At 44.8% G+C, this 20,647-nt stretch overlaps 1 protein-coding gene across 2 annotated transcripts in view; it reads right to left on the minus strand.

Moving 5' to 3' along the window:
- LOC119185144 (fatty acid synthase-like) overlaps positions 1–20,647 on the minus strand; it is a 234,243-nt gene that overhangs the window by 212,975 nt on the left and 621 nt on the right. For both annotated transcript variants that reach the window (XM_075869607.1, XM_075869606.1), the window contains exon 2: positions 5,740–5,878. In XM_075869607.1, the coding sequence (XP_075725722.1) occupies positions 5,740–5,872 (133 nt within the window). In that variant the 5' untranslated portion in view covers positions 5,873–5,878. The remainder of the gene's footprint in view (positions 1–5,739; positions 5,879–20,647) is intronic.

Below are 20,647 nucleotides of genomic sequence, written 5' to 3' on the forward strand. Positions count from 1 at the left end.
AATAGGTACAAGCACCCAGCGAGACACAACACTGGATCTTACAATAACCAAGAATGCCCCGGGGGCTACATGGTACAACACATTCGATGGTTTAGGAAGTGACCATCGCATACTCGAAACACACGTACCATTCACCGATAGCGACAGGATTATGACCATATGTAACACGAGACGTCTAGTTGACTGGGATAAATTTCGGGATATCAGAAAAACTATTACCGAACATACTGACGATATTGAGCAATGGTGCGAGAGCATTATAGACACTGTTAGGAAAGCCACACATGAAGTAGAAACAGGTATCCCAGTTGAGCGCATCGATAACAGATTAATTCACCTGTGGCGAACTAAAGAAGCGTTACAACACAAATGGCGGAGGCAAAGACACAACAGAACAGTCTGGAAAAAGATAGCACTGCTCAATAAAGACATTGAAAGTCACTGTGAGCAACAATGGGCGGAGATATGTAAGGACATGGGCACCGAAAGTGGAACATCACAAACATGTAAATTGCTAAGGTTTCTCTTAGATCCCACCAACACCAAAACTGAACAGAGACACACTATCCGTCGTCTCACATGCGAATACGAAGGAAACGAGGAACAGCTAATGACAGATCTACAAAACATCTACATGCGAAAATCGCCGCCACTACAACATAACAACTATACAGGCGAAGCCAACCCCAACATGGACAAAAACTTTGAGGTTGCAAAGAAGAGAGCGGTGCTCCACAAATTAAATGTAAAATCAGCACCGGGACCCTATGGAGTCACCAACCGAGAATTATGTAACCTGGACAGTGAATCCATAGAATTTTTACCTGGATACAAACAAATGTTGGACAGAAGAGGAAATACCTGACGCGTGGAAAGAGGCTATAACAATCCTTATACCAAAACCTGGAAAGCCAATCAGCAAAGCAAATCTCTGACCCACCTCATTAACGTCATGCGTAGCAAAAGTAATGAAACATGCATTTTTAAATAGAGCCAACAACTATCTTGAGGATTGTGAGTACTACCCCCCACGATGATAGGCTTCCGTCGTCACCTAGCCACCCAAGACGCCATGCTACAGATTAAACATCAAATCATAGACTACCCCACAAGATCCACACGAGCCATACCCAGTATGGATCTCAAGAAAGGATTTGACAATGCAGCTCATGAAACAATTCTCAGCCGCATATCGAGCTTAAACATAGGTTAGCGAGCCTCTAATTACGTCAGAAACTTCTTGACCAACAGGAAAGCAAGGCTCATCTTAGGAAGCCTTACATCTGATCTCCAAGAATTCGGCTGCAGAGGCACTCCACAGGGCTCCGTAATATCACCAATGCTCTTTAATCTAATCATGATTGGACTACCGAAAGAGTGAAATAAAAAAGTGCAGCGATATCCACGAAGTGAATGATGATGAGTGGGCGAAGCTCCGGAGGTAAACCTGGTAAACCATGAATCCTCCGCACTTTTTGTCCACTCGATTTTAGTAAAACGCTCCCCCTAACGGTGCGTTGCCGCACTAAATAGAACGATTGCCTTCCACCAATGACACGCGCCCTATGTGACATCATTCCTATTTTTGTAACATCTCGCATCTCTTATCATCAACTACAAATACCGCCGTCTAGTTTATAACATCTTGCATCTTTTCATCATAAGCTACAAGTAGCGCCATCTAGTGAACACTGCAAGAACTAAACGAGAGGTGGCTACATACAGGGGACGCACAGCCCACGCCTTAAGGAGCTTCGCCCCTAAAATCCCGGGATTTTATCACTCTATCTATGCGGATGACATCACAATATGGGTCAGTGATGGCAGCGACGGCTACATAGAACAGAGACTCCAAGAAGCAATAGGAATAGTTGAGCGATACTTGGAAGACACAGGACGCACATGCTCCCCGGAGAAATCAGAACTTCTTCTCTACAGGCCAGCAATCAGAGGCAGACTACGCAAGTCAGAGGAAAACGAGCAGCAATATGAGGAACTTAGGATTCATACACAGGAGGGCACAGCTATACCAACAGTTCCAAAAATACGGGTACTGGGATTAGTCATCAAGGCTAATGGTGCCAACGGCGAGACTTATGCAGCCTAAACACCAAAGTCTCGAATGCGATAAGACTGATTCGCAGGGTCACGAATAAACACCGAGGTATGAAAGAAGCCCACGTAATTCGTCTAATTCAGGCCTTCGTCATAAGTCACATAACGTATGTACCAGCATACCACAACTGGCAAAAAGCTGAAACTAACAAAATAAATACACTCATCCGGAAGGTCTACAAAAAAGCGATAGAAATACCTGGGTATGCTAGCACAAACATTTTTCTTCAGCTAGGACTGCACAATACGCTTGAACAGATTATAGAAGCTCAGCGGATATCCCAGCTTGAAAGGCTCAGTAAAACTAAAATGGGAAGAAATATAATGAGTAGAATAGGGATCATGTACCATGCACAACATGGTGTAAAAAATTACATCCCTAATACAGAGATAAGATCATTTCTAACCCGATACCGAAAAACATGAACCCCATTATCAACACGGACCACAGAAAACACCGAGCAAAAGCACTGCTCAAAGCACACGGCACGAACAGTAAATCTCTTTTTGTAGATGCTAGCCCATACCCTGAACGAAAAGCTCACACTGCTGTCGTGGTTGACATGTTCGGCATTTGCATTAATGCGTGCTCTGTCATAACAAACAATATAGAGGAGGCTGAGAAGGTAGCCATAGCCAAGGCTATCACCTCCAACAAACACTCATTCATACTGAGCGATTCGCAAGTAGCAATCAGAAATTTTACGCAAGGACGGATTTCACAGCAAGCCCTCAAAATCCTCGTTAATAACCAAGAACTACACAAAGTAGAAGAACCGAAACACCTTGTATGGTTCCCGGCGCACACAGAGACTGATACACCCAATCCTAACGAGCTGTCTCATGAGTTGTCGCGAGAATTAACCCGCCGCGCAACCCGACTACACCGCTCGACGATCAACCCTGGCGCCGCCGACGTACCACACAAAGACCGATTTACAAGCTACACAGAATACATGCAACACTACAGAGAAGCAAGGCGCGTCTTTCCCGCCCCTCATCCGAGTCTAAACAGGCAAGAAGCACCGGAATACCGACAGCTACAGACGAATTGCTACCCGAACCCTGTGCACCTCCACAGGAGCTACCCAAACTTATACCCGGACAATAACTGTAAGACATGTGTAACAGAAAAGGCGTCTTACAAACATATATTATGGAAATGTCCCTGCTTATCAACAAGTTCTCCTGAGGTTTTCCGGGAGCAGTGGCAACTTATGCTGCTCAGCTCGGAGGTTCAAGACCAAAAATGGGCAATCCAGCAGGCCAGGGAGGCTGTACAGAGACAAGGTCTCCCGGTACCTCTTGTGTGGTCTAGCCCGGACGACAAACATGCCGGACACGAAAATAAAGTTTATTCATCATCAACAGTTATAAGGACAGCTGGCCACCAGGAGCGCTCGCATTATGGCGGTATTGCGGCTGTGATTGGCAACATCGTGAGCATGCGCGGTAAAATTGAATGCGAAACATTGTAGCCGCGTTGTGATATCGCTTTTACTTTAGCGTGCGTGTGGGCATAGTCTGCGCGATAAAGCTGATAAATAAATCGTGCCGTTCAACGTCAGTACTGCTCCTCGGCAAGAGCAAACGTGGTGGGCTTACCCGATCTCTGCCCCGGGCATCTGTCAATCAAACTGATTAACGTGTAAACTCGGATACAAACTCGTTGATTCTCAAAAAGTCCGAGTTCAACTCGGGACTGTGATGGTGCCGGTGTGACTGTCAAGCTTTTGATGTGGTGAACGCTATGTGGCAGCTTATTTGCATATATAATAAATTGGTGGCCTTACACTACTTGTGAAAGGCTGGAGTCATGGAGGAGATTATGATAGCCTAGCTTCTTGTAGCTTTTTAGGTTGGTCGTCTACTCGTGTGCGTGGTCGGCTTAGAAGTGAAGACCGCATCAGCTGTCTAAAGTTTGATTAAACTAACTGACTGGGGCTTAATGACCATTGCACTGAGCTGTCTTGTCCTAATCAATAAGAGTTCAATTAAAATGCAATTATCTCGGCCAGAATTAGCAAGGCTCCAGCCTTGCACAGTATGAACCTATAAAACTTAATCATAATTACCAAGATATAATTGTCATATTATTAGTAAGGGCTAATTAGCAAGGTTTAATTTAGCGTACTCATGGTTAACGTCGAGTCAATTACCATACTTTAGATAGCTCATTAACTAGCATGCATCAGTTAGCACGTTTATAGCATTACATGGCTTCATCAGCATGTTCTTCTGAAGATGTGGCGTAATTACCTGGGCCTTACCATCACATGTTGTAAATAGCTCGGTCATAGCATGTCCTGTCCTAACTTGCCAAGTAAACCGCTCAGCGAAATAGCTAATTAAACGGCCGCACGTGCTCTGGTGCTGGCAGGTGATGACAACAAAGACGACGCACATTGTCCGAGCAGCGCTTCACTGCTTATGCTGACACGTGGCCTTGATAGAATGTACAGACCGACACATGGCCTCGAATTTAGCTGCGGTCACGATGTTGTGAGACGCTCAGCCAGTACTGATCTCAGATTGCTTTGATTGATTGGCAAGTGGGGTTCAACGTCCCAAAACCACCATATGATTATGAGAGACACCGTGGTGGGAAGCTCTGGAAATTTTGACCACCTCAGAGGCCACCGTGCTGATTATTTTAAAACAGACTTAATAAAAGCAATAAAAGCTTCAAAATAAATTTAAGTACCTGTCCCTTTAAAAATATCTTCGCGGAAAGTTTCTGACCCTTTTATTGCATGGGTGCACATTTTCACTCAGTGAAACGACAAACAATTAAATGAAAGAGGATGCCTCTGGTTTGAAAACACCCCCTAACTTAGTCGTGCGTCTTCGAAGCGATGACTGGCTCCATCGTAACCAATGAAATGCAGCGTGCTGAGGGGTGAATTTGGCTTTTTCGTCCTGTTGGCTCGTTCGTAAGGGGGTGTCACCAGATGACGGGAGTATGCAGAGTTTTGCGAAACTCGGCGGATCCTGCATAGGGCCCCTGATCATCTCAGAAGAGTGCGTTTTTTGTTCAATCTGTTTTTTTACGAATGTGTTATAGTTTCTACACTACCCTAACAAACTCACAATTAGTACCCATATATCTATTCGTATCACTGAAGCTAGGTTTTGTAGCTTACACAACGCAACGCTGAGAAGTACTGCTGTGAGAAACAAAGACTTCCTTTATGTAGCGCGAGTGCCGTGCTGGCAGATAGCAGTATAATGCTGGCCTACCATACGCGTAAAAAAATTATGTTACTTAAATACTTAAATAACAAACTGAGCTCGTTGTAGTTCAGTTGACAAGAATGTGGAAAGTAGGGGTAAGAAAATAGTTGTCAAAAACTATTGTACGTTTGTGTCTTCATGAATAGTTCGTCGTGCTGTTGTTGGAAAAAAAATTTTTATTTACCGTATGCTGGTTCTTCTTTCTGTCGGGTACCTGTTGTGTGCACATTTTCCGAATTGTACTTTTCAGTTTGGTGCTAGAATAACTGGCGCTGCACAGTGTTCTAGATAATGTAGTAAGTGGAATTGCATTGACTGTGGCAGCGCCTGAGTTTCTGCTGTAGCATGTCACTGAACACTGTGCAGAATTAAAAGGCTTCCTAAACACACCTGGAGGCCATCGCAAGTCGTCCTCGGTGACCATTTCTACGCCCGCGTAGAGCTTTTCCTTGAACTCGACCATGTGATCCGCTTGCGGGAAGTAGGCGGAAAAGCCGGAGATCACGATGTCGTCGCCCTGCATGTTAACCTACACAGAAAACAATTAACAAAAAATAAACGTGGTGCAGTGCAAGTAATCTGCCTTGCTTTCTTTGCACGTGTAAAATGCTAAAACAGCTTAACGCACAAGCGAAAAGACATATGGTAACTTTAAGGTGTTCAGTAAAATGGCTACGAGAGGCAAATGACAGGGGAAAAGGAAGACGCTCAGAAACACCGAGTTTTTACTGACACGCATTTATTGTCCAAAACACTAACCATATAACACCGTAAAAAGATTGTCTACTGCTCGAAAAAACTTTCCTGATCGTGACACAAATGAGAAGATCGTTTATCACATCGGCGGAAACGAGCATGCTTTTGTCCTATAAAAAAGGAATTATACCTTTAACTTGATGTTGAAAGTCGACAAAACAGGCCTGCTAGCGGTACTGAATAGCGATATGGTCAATCTACTGCTAAATGATTTGGTTTGATCTATGGGGTTTAACGTCCCAAAACCGCCATATTATTATGAAAGACGCCGTAGTGGAGGGCTCCGGAAATTTCGACCACCTGGGGTTCTTAAGCATGCACCCAAATCTTAGCACATGGGCATACAACATTTCCGCCTCCATCGGAAATGCAGCCGCCGCAGCCGGGATTCGATCCAGCGACCTGTGGGTTAGCAGTCAAGTACCTTAGCCGCTAGACCGAATCTACTGCTATACGACAGCATATCCTCGCAGGTAAACTTATTTTGCCTAAAACAAACATATCTTGAAATAGTATTGGACGCACTTGAGGCAGCTTTAGGCTGCACCAGAGACTATTGTTTCGTTTTTCTTTCTCATGCTTTCAAAGAGGCGCCTGGTTGCGCTGCCAGTGGTGTGCTCACATGCTTGCATGGCTGCCTGCAAACAGCGAAGAAACATAAGCACGGCATCTGCCGCCGCTCATAATGACAACAAAAAAGTGTGTGTGTGTGTGTGTGTGTGTGCCCTAAATGACCACAATTTTATTTGTCAAATAATAAACAAAACTTGATGAAGCCTGCAAAAACCACACGAGGTTTCAGTTTCCCGCTTTCATCGGCAGTACAACTGTTATCGCCTCCACCATTCAGTGTTGTAGATATTCATTCCACCGATGGAAGCGGACTGAACGCTGAGCAAAAAACTGTACTGAAAAAAAAATTCGACAAATCCCACGTACCTGCAAATCAGCGTTATGCGAAGCATGCGGAGTGAGGGTGACCATGTTGCAATTTTTTTTTTTTAGTGAAGCGTCAAGAAATGAGGGTAAATATATGTACAAATGATTCACGCTTAGAATAAATATGTTGAAAAGTTGCAGATGTTTATTTACCCAGCTGTTTGGACTTGCGCAATGATGCCAGCAGGAATATTCCTATTAACAACACCATAAGCTGATATGAAGCGATGATGCTCGCGAGGATGCTGGCCCTCGACACTGCGACATAAATTAACTCAAGCGCATAGCAACTAACCAGAATTGACGTTAACCCGGCTTGACGGCTGTATCAAAGAGTATATATGTATTGTTTGTAAAATTCTGCAGGCAGCACTGCTACCACTATTCATGTTTCACGAAGATTATCGTCTATTTGAAAAATAGTTCCGAGACCTCGCGTAGCTCTGTGGTAAAATGCTTCATTGCCACGCAGAATGCATGAGTTTAATATCAGCTGGGGCCCTGACATTTATTTTTGTATTCGTCGGGTTGACGCTACAGATGACGAGTATTTCTTAGCGCTAGTGAGTTAAAGTTGCCCATGTGTTTTTTCGTCTGTTGCCCATGTGTTTTTCGTTTGTAGATACTAAGTGTAAATCACATGTGGCACATATCCACTTGTGCTTATGTGCCGACTGTCTGACGGGAAGTGTTGGACGACGTACGCGACGGGATTGTGGCATTATTTATGTCTTCACCAGTGCGTCATATTCGTCAATGCATATTACCCCCCCCAATGCTAATTTTGGTTCATGCGAAATTAAGTGGGTGACCACGAGAGCACCCAAACGTAAATAGATAGATAGATAGATAGATAGATATATAGATAGAAAGATAGATAGATAGATAGATAGATGGATAGATAGATAGATAGATATATAGATAGATAGATAGATAGATAGATAGATAGATAGATAGATAGATAGATAGATAGATAGATAGATAGATAGACAGACAGACAGACAGATAGAGAGTTAGATAGATAGATAGATAGATAGATAGATAGACAGACAGATAGATAGATAGATAGATAGATAGATAGATAGATAGATAGATAGATAGATAGATAGATAGATAGATAGATAGATAGATAGACAGACAGCCAGACAGACAGACAGACAGACAGATAGATAGATAGATAGATAGATAGATAGATAGATAGATAGATAGATAGATAGATAGATAGATAGATAGATAGATAGATAGATAGATAGACAGACAGACAGACAGACAGACAGACAGATAGATAGATAGATAGATAGATAGATAGATAGATAGATAGATAGATAGATAGATAGATAGATAGATAGATAGATAGATAGATAGATAGATAGATAGATAGATAGATAGATAGATACGCCCAAAGTTGCCGAAGTTTGCTAAGAAATGCTTCGCATTTAAGATTTCTACACACATTCTAGAGAATTCGCTGCATGGTTAGAGCCTTGAGATGGCAAGGTTGTTATTGCTACAGTAAACAGAAAAACAGTGAAGTACGGCAGACAGTCGCTTGAATAGAGGGCTGTATATCTTTTTTTCGATGAGATCCGCAAAAATAAAGCCTTATGTCTAAAATTTTCAAAAAAGTTTAGAAATTCAAGAAGGAACGTAATGAATCGTTTATTCTATCTGTTTTAGATAATTCCACGCTCCCCTGAAGTTCAGCCTAATTTCGGGTTTTGCATCCACATCTTTAAAAAAACCACATATCTTGTTTGTTAGGAAAAAGGAGCAAGGACCTTTGATATCACGCTTAACTATTGGTCGGTCTCTCTTTTTACTGTCGGAAAGGCGGATCTAGTTTACTCAGCTCTTTTTCTTTCCGACTCAAACAAGGATGAGGAGCTGCTTTGAACGATACTGCCCCCTAATGAAGAACTCACCGCACGTTGTTATGTATGTGAAATAACCATCAATGTCACCCAAAAATGCTACGGCGTTCACGGCAGACAATCAACGCGAACGTACAAAAAAGATTTTACACTTAAAATAATGAAATAGTTAATCACTTACTCAGTTATTCAGTCAAGTATATGATTTCATTTTGGTGAAAGGAGTACAGGACTGAACGCTTAAGAGCGTAACGATGTCCCGACGCTATTCAGAAATGATCACGGTGATACTGCCGGTATATGCAACCGTAACAGTTTACATAATTTTTAACTACTAATATTGAAAACAGCATAAAAAACGGGAATTTAAAAACAGAAAACACAGGCTATGTTTCCTTTGCTCCATAGTGACAGGCTACTAACGATGATATTAACATCAAAGCGCCAACGCTCTTAGGTTTGCACTGCTCAGGTTTTTAATGACACATTTCTTGCTATCCCAGTGTGTAGTAGTCAGAAATTTTAACACGCGTAACGCTCTTCCAAGAGGCTTGCTGTAACGTGAGAGCTCGCGTACTAAAAGGCTTGCTGTTTCAGAAACTTTCGAGGGCAGTTTACATTTAAAAAGCCAATGAACGCCAGCGCAAACAATAAACATGCCTTCCATTGACCTCATATTAGTTTTGCTTGATGGATATGGAGTAAAATTCAATTAATCCTCCACGTGAAAGTGACCGTTACACTTTCCTTATAAAATGAAGAAAACACCATGACTCCACTGCAAATGTTCAGCAGGGAAAAATTCAATCAGCCAACTTGGGATAGTTGTGACAGCTTACACGTCTATGCCATGCTGTCATTGCCAGCTGTACCGTGGACAATACTCTGACATGCCCAACTCGCTTAGTAATCAAAATAGAGTGAAGTTGAGGGCGACGGCTTCAGGGATAGGCAATAAACATCGCGTTGTGTCGAGGAGCGACACTTGAAAACAAACATTATTGAAATAGTCGTTTTGTTTCGGTCCGTGACCTTATAAATGCTAGAATCTACATACCATAACTGGAATAACACATAGGCCGCGAGGACAGGCTGGTAGGCTGACGCAGAAAATAAGTGAAAGTACATCAGCAGCCCAAAATCTTACACCAATATGGTGCAAGCAATTGGCTTGAAAGTTCAGCAGTGAAACTTTGTACCCGTTTTGCCTGCAAATGCTTTAGCTTTGGTGATCACGGTTTTCATTGAACTCAGGCTGGACGTCTTGAATATATTTTGAGAACTTGACATGTGGAAACCTTCATCAGCTCTAAAGAAGACAGATCATGATAGCTGATTAACTGCAAAAGTACATACCTTAAGATCTACTGCAGTGCCCTTTTATATTATTGTGATATCTACTATATGGACCGTCTCGGTGGATTTGTGCCCTTGTCAACAGTACAAATATGCCGACAGATTCAGTTGTAGCTATCTTTGCTGGTACTACTAGACCAACAGAAATCAAAGCGTGAGCGCTGATATATGGGGCTGATATATCGGGTCGAAGCGCTATCTGCTCGTCCGGTGCAGTGCCATAAATGCTGGCGTTTTGTTTGTAGCATATAGTGTTGCAGATCAGTAGTCCGGTGTCAAATGTGTCCAGGACAGCACCACGCAGATAAATTTGCAACTCAGGAACGGTCCTGCTGTCTCTTTGGTGGCCCTCATTAGATAATGATGGTGCTGTGCTGCGAGAGCTCAGGAAATCCAAATAATTAAAATAATCTGTAGTGACGTGCCGGCGTCGGACGCAAACGTGCCGGCGTCACTGGTTCAATGAAATGAAGAAGGCGTACAACTGATGAAGGACAGAAGCGAGATGCCCAAAGAAACAGTGTCCGTGGCGCCCAGCCAGCCTGAAGCGTATGAAAGTTCTAGACGCATCGCGCCACAAGCCACCGGCGCTCTTCTTTTTCTGCCCCCAGCTTGCCTCCACCAGCGCTGGGCTACATGGTTTTCCCGCCTAGCGTTTTACACGATAAAATGAATGTAAAAGAGGCATGAAAAACCACAGCTTATTCGAAAAGTGAATGATGATATGTGAGGCGAAGCGCCCGTCTATTCGTGCATGCGGCCATGCGTCCGACCGCGCTCGAGAATGCAGACGGCGCACGAGTAACACCGACGAGGCGTGAGCCATGGAAGCCGAGTGCAAGCATCTTTAACGTGCCCGCCGCTCTGCTTCGTTTATGTCCCACCAACAATCCGCCACGAACGGCGACTATCCAGGAGACAAAGAGGCACTCGTTGTCCGCGTATCTAGACAGACATAGCCCGCGCAGCAGCCAATCGGAGAATAGCGATACAGCGCCATAGAGAATATCCTCACTCAACTGCAGTTTTTATATACTTCTAGGAGGCAGCATTGTCTATGATACTGTTTGAAAGATACTGCTTTTTTTTCTCGTCTTTCTTGGTTACGCGTGACGCATGACAAGGTTAGAATAAGAGGAGCTTCGCCCCTAAAGCATATAAACACTATGTACACGTGCGACAGTTCCTGTCTGTCCATAGGAAAGTCCAAATGTCGTTGAAGTCGAAGGCGTACACAAGAGTCCAACAGTTCCGTTGGGTGGCACAGGGAATCACGCAGCGGGAGAGAACCACGATGGCGACACATCACTGGTAGCGGTAAATAACTTAGAGGGGCTCGTTATAAATGCTCCCGGTGGAAGTGGTGTGTCCTCCGTGGTGTACGTAAAGCCAATCGACATCCATTTCGGCTTATTGAGCGCCAACAACAGCGCGTCGGTCGACAACGAGATGGACATACTGGGTGAAGCACGTGTTGTGCGCTGTGCATAGAACTGCTGCAGCCCCCCGTCAAATGGCGATAAGACGATGGATGCATAGGGAAATGGCTGTCAAAGACAGTCGTTGGCATCATGCTTGTGGTCTGGGACCAGGGCGCGTAGAGTGCCTTTCAGAAAGGTAGGAGGAAATTTTCCCAGGCATGTCTGGAATACCGTGGCTCCCGCTTGAGACGTTGGAGAAGTCGTGTTTGGGCTGACAGTTTACGAGCATTTGAGCAGCAGGCACCGGTGTTCTGGGAAAACTGATAGCGTGCAGTGCTACAGCGGGTTCTGGGTCCGTAGTGTTAGTGGTGTCGCGGGCTTTCATACTTGTTGGAACAGGTGTGTAGTTTGCAGGCAGGTCCCTTGGCTTGGCCGAGAGCTTGGCCGAGCTGACCGGGTTTATGCAGGGATTCTGATGGTGCACGGAACAGGGCAGTGGCTGGCGTTAAATCTGTGACGCAGAGAGATGGCGCTGCTCTAGTTGGTAGAACCGGCACATCGGATGACCGGAGGCAAGATCCGTGATTTCTGGGGTCATGGGTTTCTGAGTCAATGACTTGTTGAAGCGGAAGGGTGGTCTCCGTCACTTGCATGCCGGTAGTTGGCAGGACAATGGTTTTGAGTGGCCATGATGCGGGAGGCGTCCTAGAAGGTAGTGAGCCAGGTACCGTGGTTTCGCTTATGAGAAAAATATTGCGTTCGATGCAGTAAAACTGGATTGCGGCGTCTGGCAGGTCAAATTGCGGGCGAGAGCTCCAGGAGAAGTATACGATGCGGTGTTTGAGGTCATGCGAAAGATGATATTCTAATACCTCGTACATGAACTGTTGGATCCAAATATTGTTGCATATGAAGGCCGCTGCTAACTTCTAGAATTATGACTCTAAGTGAGAGGTCCAAAATCGTGAGAGGGGCGGGTTTACATGAGGCTTGACGCTTGCTCTGACTGGAACAAGCAGCGAAGCTCGTAGGCCGTTGTTCAGCGCTGGTAGCTTGTACGCGTGTCCGTAGTCACCAGTATGTAGCGACGTGACGACGTCGGACGCAGATGTGCCGTAGTCGCTGCTTCAATAAAAGGACGAGGACGTACAACCGATTAAGAACGGTAGTGAGTTGCCGAATTAGAGCAGTGGCGTGGCATCCAGCAAGCCAGAAGCACACCAACGTTCTAGGCGCCTCGCGCCACAAGCTTTGTTTGTTTGTTAGTAGCCTAGAATCCATGGGACATACCCGCTCTGTAGGATTGGCCAAGAAAACATATGCTATCCTATGGACGGTAACTGCACTATTGCGCCACAAGCCACCAGCATTCATCTTATTTTTCTCTCCCGGCTGGCCTCCACTAGCACTGCGCAACAAATCGAACAAAAATGCTGTTCCAGACTTGTATATAGCTGTATTCGTCATCACAAAGGGCTCTCGTAGAAGTGCTGGTGCTACAAACCGTAATAGTTATGTCACAGATTTGTCACGCTAAAGATGATAGCCGCTGTCATAGCCGTTGATAGCCGTTGATAGCCGTTGTCACGCTAAAATGACAAAGCTGTAGGAATTTTTTTTCTAACGCTGATGGAGTAATCATTTTCGCAAGGCTGACGAAGCTGAAATAGTGAGCGCACAGATGACTGAAGTCTCGATTAATGTTAACCACTCAGATACGACCTCTCTACTTTTTTCAGCTAAGGAGGTAATCGCCTTTGAAATCCAGCCACACGATAACATCACCTCTCGTGAACTTATCTTCACCAAGAGCTAGCCCATCAGATAGCAGCTGTAAAATAATCTCCATTGAACACTTGGAATATAGCTCAGATATTTAGGTTCATTGATATGTGGGGTTTAACGTCCCAAAACCACCATATGATTATGAGAGACGCCGTAGTGGAGGGCTCCGGAAATTTCGACCACCTGGGGTGGATATTTAGGTTCGCAGGAATTACAAACGAAACTCGAATAAAAAATAATAAATGGTGGGTGTCGCCTCGAAACAAGAGGTTCTCCAGTCAGTTATAATAAAAAAAGTAATAGGTGTCAGAAAGAAATTGCACCGAAAAAGCATTTTTTAAAGATCGCTTATTTCAGAAAGCAGCGAATGCGGCCGGCATACCTTAAAAGTAGATGAATGAACCATTCGGCAGTGGAATAGACGGTAATTTTTTTCCGGAGCTTATTATTACTACCGCTGTAATCAACATTCCTTGAATGATATATTTTGCAATAAAGTTGGCTTTGTAAACAAATACTTTCGTCTGAAAAAAATTACCGCCTATATAGCTTAGATCGCCTTTGTCAAAGTAGTGGTTTAGAATTGTTATCCCTTCAAGAATTGCACATTGGATAAAAATTACAGGTCAAGTAATGAGTATAGAAAGTAAAATTTTAGAGTTAGGCATCTATTTTCCGGAATTCATTTGACCTGATGGAAATAAGCAATGACCACATTTAAAACAAGCTTTCTAATTTGTGTTTTGTTGAAACACAATCCCTAGGCGCGGTACATTAACCGAGAAGGAAGCTAAAATATGTGGGACGATTTTGGCATCCAGCTGCTCAACACGCCTACTTGTGTTGACAGCAAGGAGCACAGCGTCTCCTAGAAGCTCGAATAAAAAAAACAAACGAGAGGGTTGCTATGTTCGCTGATGACATGGCCCGTTCTTCCCGCAATACCGATCCTGAGATAACAGAAGACAGGATGTTGCGGTATCTCATTCGAGAAGGGCAGGAGCGACTGCTTCCTGAGCTTGTGACAATGCACCGGCAACAGTGGCTGAGTTCACCAAACAAGCCACAGTGAATGAACAAGCCCTCAGCAATGATATCACCCGCATGACAACAATGTAAAATATATCGCAAATACCTCCATTATGGCAGGTCTTTTCAGAAACAACAAGTCTCTACGTGAGTGATCTGAGAGATTCTGCGAGAAGAACTTTGATAGCTCGGTTAATTTCCACCACCAGAACCAAAGCAGGCGTTGCCATTTAGCACTGATGTCGGGGAAGAGGTTGGTCAAGCTGTTTGTTTACCGAGCTATGGCGACGTGGAACGGTACCTTACTTATGCCAATGCTGCCCGCTGTCCAGTCACCGCTCCTCTGATGACGGCATCTCTAAAGACTCACCCACCACCTACCCTTCATACTCTGCTGATATCGTCGCCACCCACACTAGTCTCACTGACACAAGGAATGCCGTACGGTCAATACCCGTATAGCGTGACGTGGTTCAATAGAGAACCGCCGTGGAACTATCAGCGTAACAAACGTTATTCCTGGCGCACTGCTGACCCTTCACTGGTGTGCAGTCATTGTGGCGCAGCAGGGCACGTCTACAGGGTTGGCCGCTATCGCGGCACTCACCAATGGACATTTTCTCATCAGCCTTATTACGCTAAGTATGACGGTCACCAAATTTAAAATGAGACGCTACAAGCGATGCTAGACGTGCATACAACAACGCTCCTCCGAATCACTCACCAGAAGATTCAGCCACGCCCCAACAATGCTCTCCATCTTCAGCGTGGTACAGTTCACCGAATTGTCGCAGGTTTTCCGACGTCACTAGAGGCTGGTTCCCTAGCCCGCGATGGTAAAACTAGGCGCAGCGCCCTCCACGGTTGAAGTTGCCAGTCCTCAAAATTACTAACAGCCCCCACTACAGATGAACAACCAAGCGAAGACAACCAAGTCGCAGACAACGATTACAGCGACGACCGTGACAAACACGACACCTACCGATATGCGCTAAGTCGTGATCACTGACCTTACCATTAAAATTGATTGCCATCAAGCGACAGCTCTTGTTGATAACGGCTCACACTTTTCGACGATAAGACAGCAACTCGCCGGAAGACGCCATGGTACGGGTGCAATATAAGAATTGCCGGAAGTCACATGATGACACCACTTGAAGAGTGCAAGGCCCTACTCATACTCACTAGTTTTTCCTTCATCGCGAACCGCGTCATTCGTCAGCAATTTTGTATATAGGTAATATTGGGAATGGATTCCATGCGAAAATACCAAGTGAATAATATTCGTGGCAGGGGCGTAACGTTTGCTACAAACTCGGGCACACCTAATCATGATAAAAATTAGCGACCTCGTTTATGCATCACCGCCGAGAACGTCATACCTCTGCCACGGAGTTGTTCTCTCGTACCCGTTTCTTGCGACAGCCTACAGAGCGCAACTGCCTTTCGATAAACTTTAAGAGTTGGTCAAACACCACTCACGCAGCTTCACATCACCGCAGATTCCAGTTACAGACTACACCGGCTAAATTTTTAGCGCAATTCCCGGAAAGAGCGAGAGGCATTTGAAAAAGAAGTGCAAACAATGCTGGAAGATGGTGTTATTCGGCCATTCAACAACCCTTGGGCGTCTTCAGTAGTACTTGTTAAAAAATGGCAGCATATCCACGGGGTGAATGATGGAGAGTGAGGCGAAGCATGCGTTCGTCCATTATTTCTTGCTTCCGTCCGTCCATGCGTCCATCTGTGTTACCGTCCGTGCGTCCATCTGTGTTACCGTCCGTGCGTCCATCCGCCCGTCCGTGTGTGCGCCTGTTCGTGCGTCCGCACGTACATCCGCGTGTCCGTCCCTGCGTTCGTCAATGCATCCACCCCTTCGCCCGTTCATGCGTCCATCCGTCCGTGCAGCCATCGTGCGTCCGTCCATGCATCTGTTTGTGTGTCCGTTCATCCATCTAGTCAACACTCCAAGTACCACCATCTCGCATCTTTTTATCATATATTGCACATATAGAAGCACTGACATACGGCCAGCAGACATTTCAAGGACTAAACGAGAGGGGGCACACGCACACTTTCTCACTGCTTGCGCTTCATTTCTACTTCCCACCTTTAACCACCTCGAGTTCATGGTATATACTAGTTCACTGTATTTATGGCACTGTATTCATGGCACTTATTAGTTCACTGTATTCATGGCACTTTGGCCCAACGCTCGCTAAAGCTTTCTAAAACCAAGGAGGTTATGCCCAGCGAGTATAACCTAACAACCCTTTCTTGTCAGATAGTGCTCAATGTGGATGCCAATGGCTGTTGATTGGAAATGAGAAACAGGAGAATTCGGCTTTTAGTTAACGCGCACGCTGCAAATTTTTTATTGTTCAACAACGCACAGGAGAAATCTCCCACCAGCACCACCCTGCAGGTCAAAGCTTAAAACTGGTTACGCACTACGACGAGGGACGAACGGGTGCTGCTTTAAGGAGTTTCGCCCCTAAAAATGAATGGTAGCTTGCGTTCTTGTGTCGACCAACGGAAGCCCAACAGATGCACAAAGGACGCTAATCCACTGTCACGTATTGATGACACCCTGGATAGGTTACTACGCGCGTGCTAATTTTTGTCAATTACCTTGAAGAGCGGTCGTAGGCAATCTGAAGTTAAGACAGTCGGTGAGAAAGCCGGCTTTTTCACGCCCGGCAGACTTTACGAAATTCAGATGCCTGCTTAAGTTAGTGTTCTGCACCAGCTACATTTCAGCGTCTAATGGACACCATACATTCAGAACTTATGTTACAGACTTGTCTAGTGTAGCTTGACGACGTGATTCTCTTTTGTGTAACGTCCGAGGAGCACTCAAAAGGCTAAAAGAGCTTTTTGACTCAATACGTTTGGGCGGTATTACACTGAAGCCCTAAAAATGTCACTTTTGCTTCTACAAACTTTCATTCCTCAGTCACGTCGCCAGCAGCCAAGCGTTCTTACCTGATTCCTTGCTGCTGCCGTTGCGAATTTCCCAACCCCATCTGACGAAAAATCACTTCAGCGATCCTTCGGAATGTGGGCGAACCACTGGCGTTTAATTGACAATTTTTCAGGCATTGCGTGACCATTGACACAGCTCACCAGGCAAGATTTCGCCTTCGCATGGGGAAAACACCAACTGGCACTTCACGAGCTTCATCAGCGCACGCAAACGCCTGCCGTCCTCGCCCACTTCGGTGAAGACGCGCCGACCATATTGCACACAGACGTTGGTAAGGCGGGTCTCGGAGCAGCATTTATACAGTAGTATCACGACAGCGGAAAGGTGGTCGCCTCTTCCAGAAGGACGCTGTTCCTAACTGAGGTAAATTGCATGGCGACCGATAAAGAAGCTATCAAAATGATATGGGCATTCATCAAGTTGCGCCCGTATGTGAATGTTCCTTCGCAGTAATCAACGATTGCCATTTATTCTCCTGAATAAATAATTTGAATGATATTCTGCTCCAAGAGTTGAACCTCACCATTACCTACGACCGGGTAGACCCCACGCTGATGCCGACTGTCTTTCTCAGTTTTCCATTGAAGCAGCAGATCATGACGACAACACGACGTTTTTTTTTGGGGCGTTATCGATACTGCCGCTTTTTCATGCCAGTAGCGGAACAATGCCGAAATATTACTGCTTATTCATTACTTCGATGGCCAAATCGATAGCGTGCTGAATTTATTTCCAAAGTGCTAGCGTCATAGTACTTGTGTTATGATGTTAGTGTACAAGAACATCTCGCCTAGTGGAAGCAGCTACTTATTCGCTGCTACCTCACCGCTTCGAGCAGAAATCATGTACGCCTGTCACAACCAGCCAACCACCGGTGACTTAGGCTAAACGCGGACAATGTCAAGTACTAGACAGCACTACTACTGGCCTGAACTTTCAATGGTAGTTAAAACTTACGTTCAGACATGCTTTTGCTGTCAGTACCTCAAACGACCACAGGTAAAGCCAGCCGGTCTGTTGCAGCCTGTTTAGGTACCAACAACACCATGTGCACAAATATGCAAGAATTTTAAAGGCCATTTTCTAACGTCTACCACAGGAAACGTTGATAAGCGAGGCAACCAATCACTTCACACGATACGCTGAGACAAGAGCTCTGCAATCGGCAGAAGCGGCTGAAGTGGCGTGTTTCTTTTTTGAGGACATCGTTTTAGGTCAAGGTGCACCTGCATTAATTATCACTGACAGAGGTACTGCGTTCATGGCCGTGCTCTTGTACCGTGTTTTGTGTTTAATTGGTAACGTTCACAGGAGGAGAACAGCATACCATCCCGAGACCAATGGGCTGACAGAACGTCTCAACAGGACCTTGGATAATCACTGATCAGCCTGTTCGTGAACGTAGTGAACAAGAACTGAGACGACATCCTACTCTAGCTCACATTCGCGTACAACATGGCTTGCCAGGACACTGCTCAGCAATGCCAATTAGCCTCATTTACGGCCGTGGCGTCGCAACAATGTTCGATGTCATGATTCCTATGACAACGATGCCCATGTGACGGAAGCCTGAGTTTTAAAGACGAAGCATTTCTTTGTGTACTGTAGGCACCCTGGGTATCTATCTATCTATCTATCTATCTATCTATCTATCTATCTATCTATCTATCTATCTATCTATCTATCTATCTATCTATCTATCTATCTGGCCGCTTACATGACCGTCCTTTTAAGATCATCCCGTTGGTGTAAACGAAAACTAGTATGGGAGGCAGATTAGTTTGAGGGAAACGATTCATGACATAAATAATATCCATATTTCGTCACGTGCGTCAATAAACACTTTGAAAATGAACTGTGGCACATACCCTTGAGCGGGTATGTGCCACTGGTATGCAGGTATATGCCACAGATGTTTTATAGTTTATATCTATCTAGAAACGGTGAAAAGACACACGTGAAGTGCTAGGTTTGATGTTAAAAAAACGGACATGGCAGCGTTAGCCGGAAGAATGCAAAGAATAAATGACATTCCCAGCTAAGACTGATCCCTAGAATTCTGCATGGCAATCAAATATACTACTACAAAGCCATGCCATGTACGTTTCCGATTCTAATTTTCCATGTCTCGGAACTATCTTTCAGACCATATTGATCGCAACATGCCAATTTTTTCTTTATATTTTTTAAACTTTACACATGTACTCCTATGATACAGCAGTCAAGTCGGGTAACATCAGTTGTAGTGAGGGGCTATCATCTTAAGAATGTTTATGGAGCAGTGTCCAGGGCTTCGTTCCTCGCGAAAAGCAGGGCTTTTTATCAGCTTACTACTTGCTTCTATCCACGTTGCTGTACGCAACTGTGAACATCACTGTAATATCATTGTACGCAGCTGTAAACAACTAGTGATATAAAGTATATGTGGCTAATTACCTTGTCTGTGTGCGCATTCGTACAGATATTGAGTGCAACCTTGTAATGTTTTGCTCAATAAAAAAAGTACGACACAGCCAGCATGCGTGCGTATACTTCGCATAGCACTGATTCTCAAGGTACGTGGGATCTCCCGAATTTTTTTTACGAAGCGACCAGAAGAAGCTCGGGAACATGCCCAGTTGAGGTCATCGAACAACAGAAGTGTGACACCCGGCACTATATTCTCTAGCACACACCTGTCACACACAACTTGGTGGATTAAGTGTGGGTCTGGAACCCCATTCGTCGTGAGCCCTCTGAAAAAATGTTGTGGAGGTACTTCATACCTTACAAGGACGAGGTTCTTCAGTGCATCAGTGACATAATTACGCTGCTGTTATAGCTGACCCCCATTGTTCAACGTACTGTAAACATTTGCTTCGAATTATTCACGTGCTTCGGATGAAGTGATACCTTCAGGTATTATACTTTTTTTCTGCTTTATGAACCTGCATCTTCGGGACGAGGTTTTTTTGGAAAGGGAATATTACCGCACGTATGTGCCAGTGGCGAGGACAAACAAGCAGCGTGAGAAAACTTGGGCAAAAAAAGGACGAAGAAGTTATTGCTGCCCTTTTCGAAGATTTGGATAAAGTCTATTTGTTTGTTGTATTTTGTTTATTCCTCACTACCTCGTCGTCGCTATATACACGTCATCGCACAGCAACGTGCACTCA

This window comes from Rhipicephalus microplus, chromosome 7 (genome assembly GCF_043290135.1).
Source record: "Rhipicephalus microplus isolate Deutch F79 chromosome 7, USDA_Rmic, whole genome shotgun sequence".
Classification (NCBI taxonomy): Eukaryota; Metazoa; Arthropoda; class Arachnida; order Ixodida; family Ixodidae; genus Rhipicephalus; species Rhipicephalus microplus.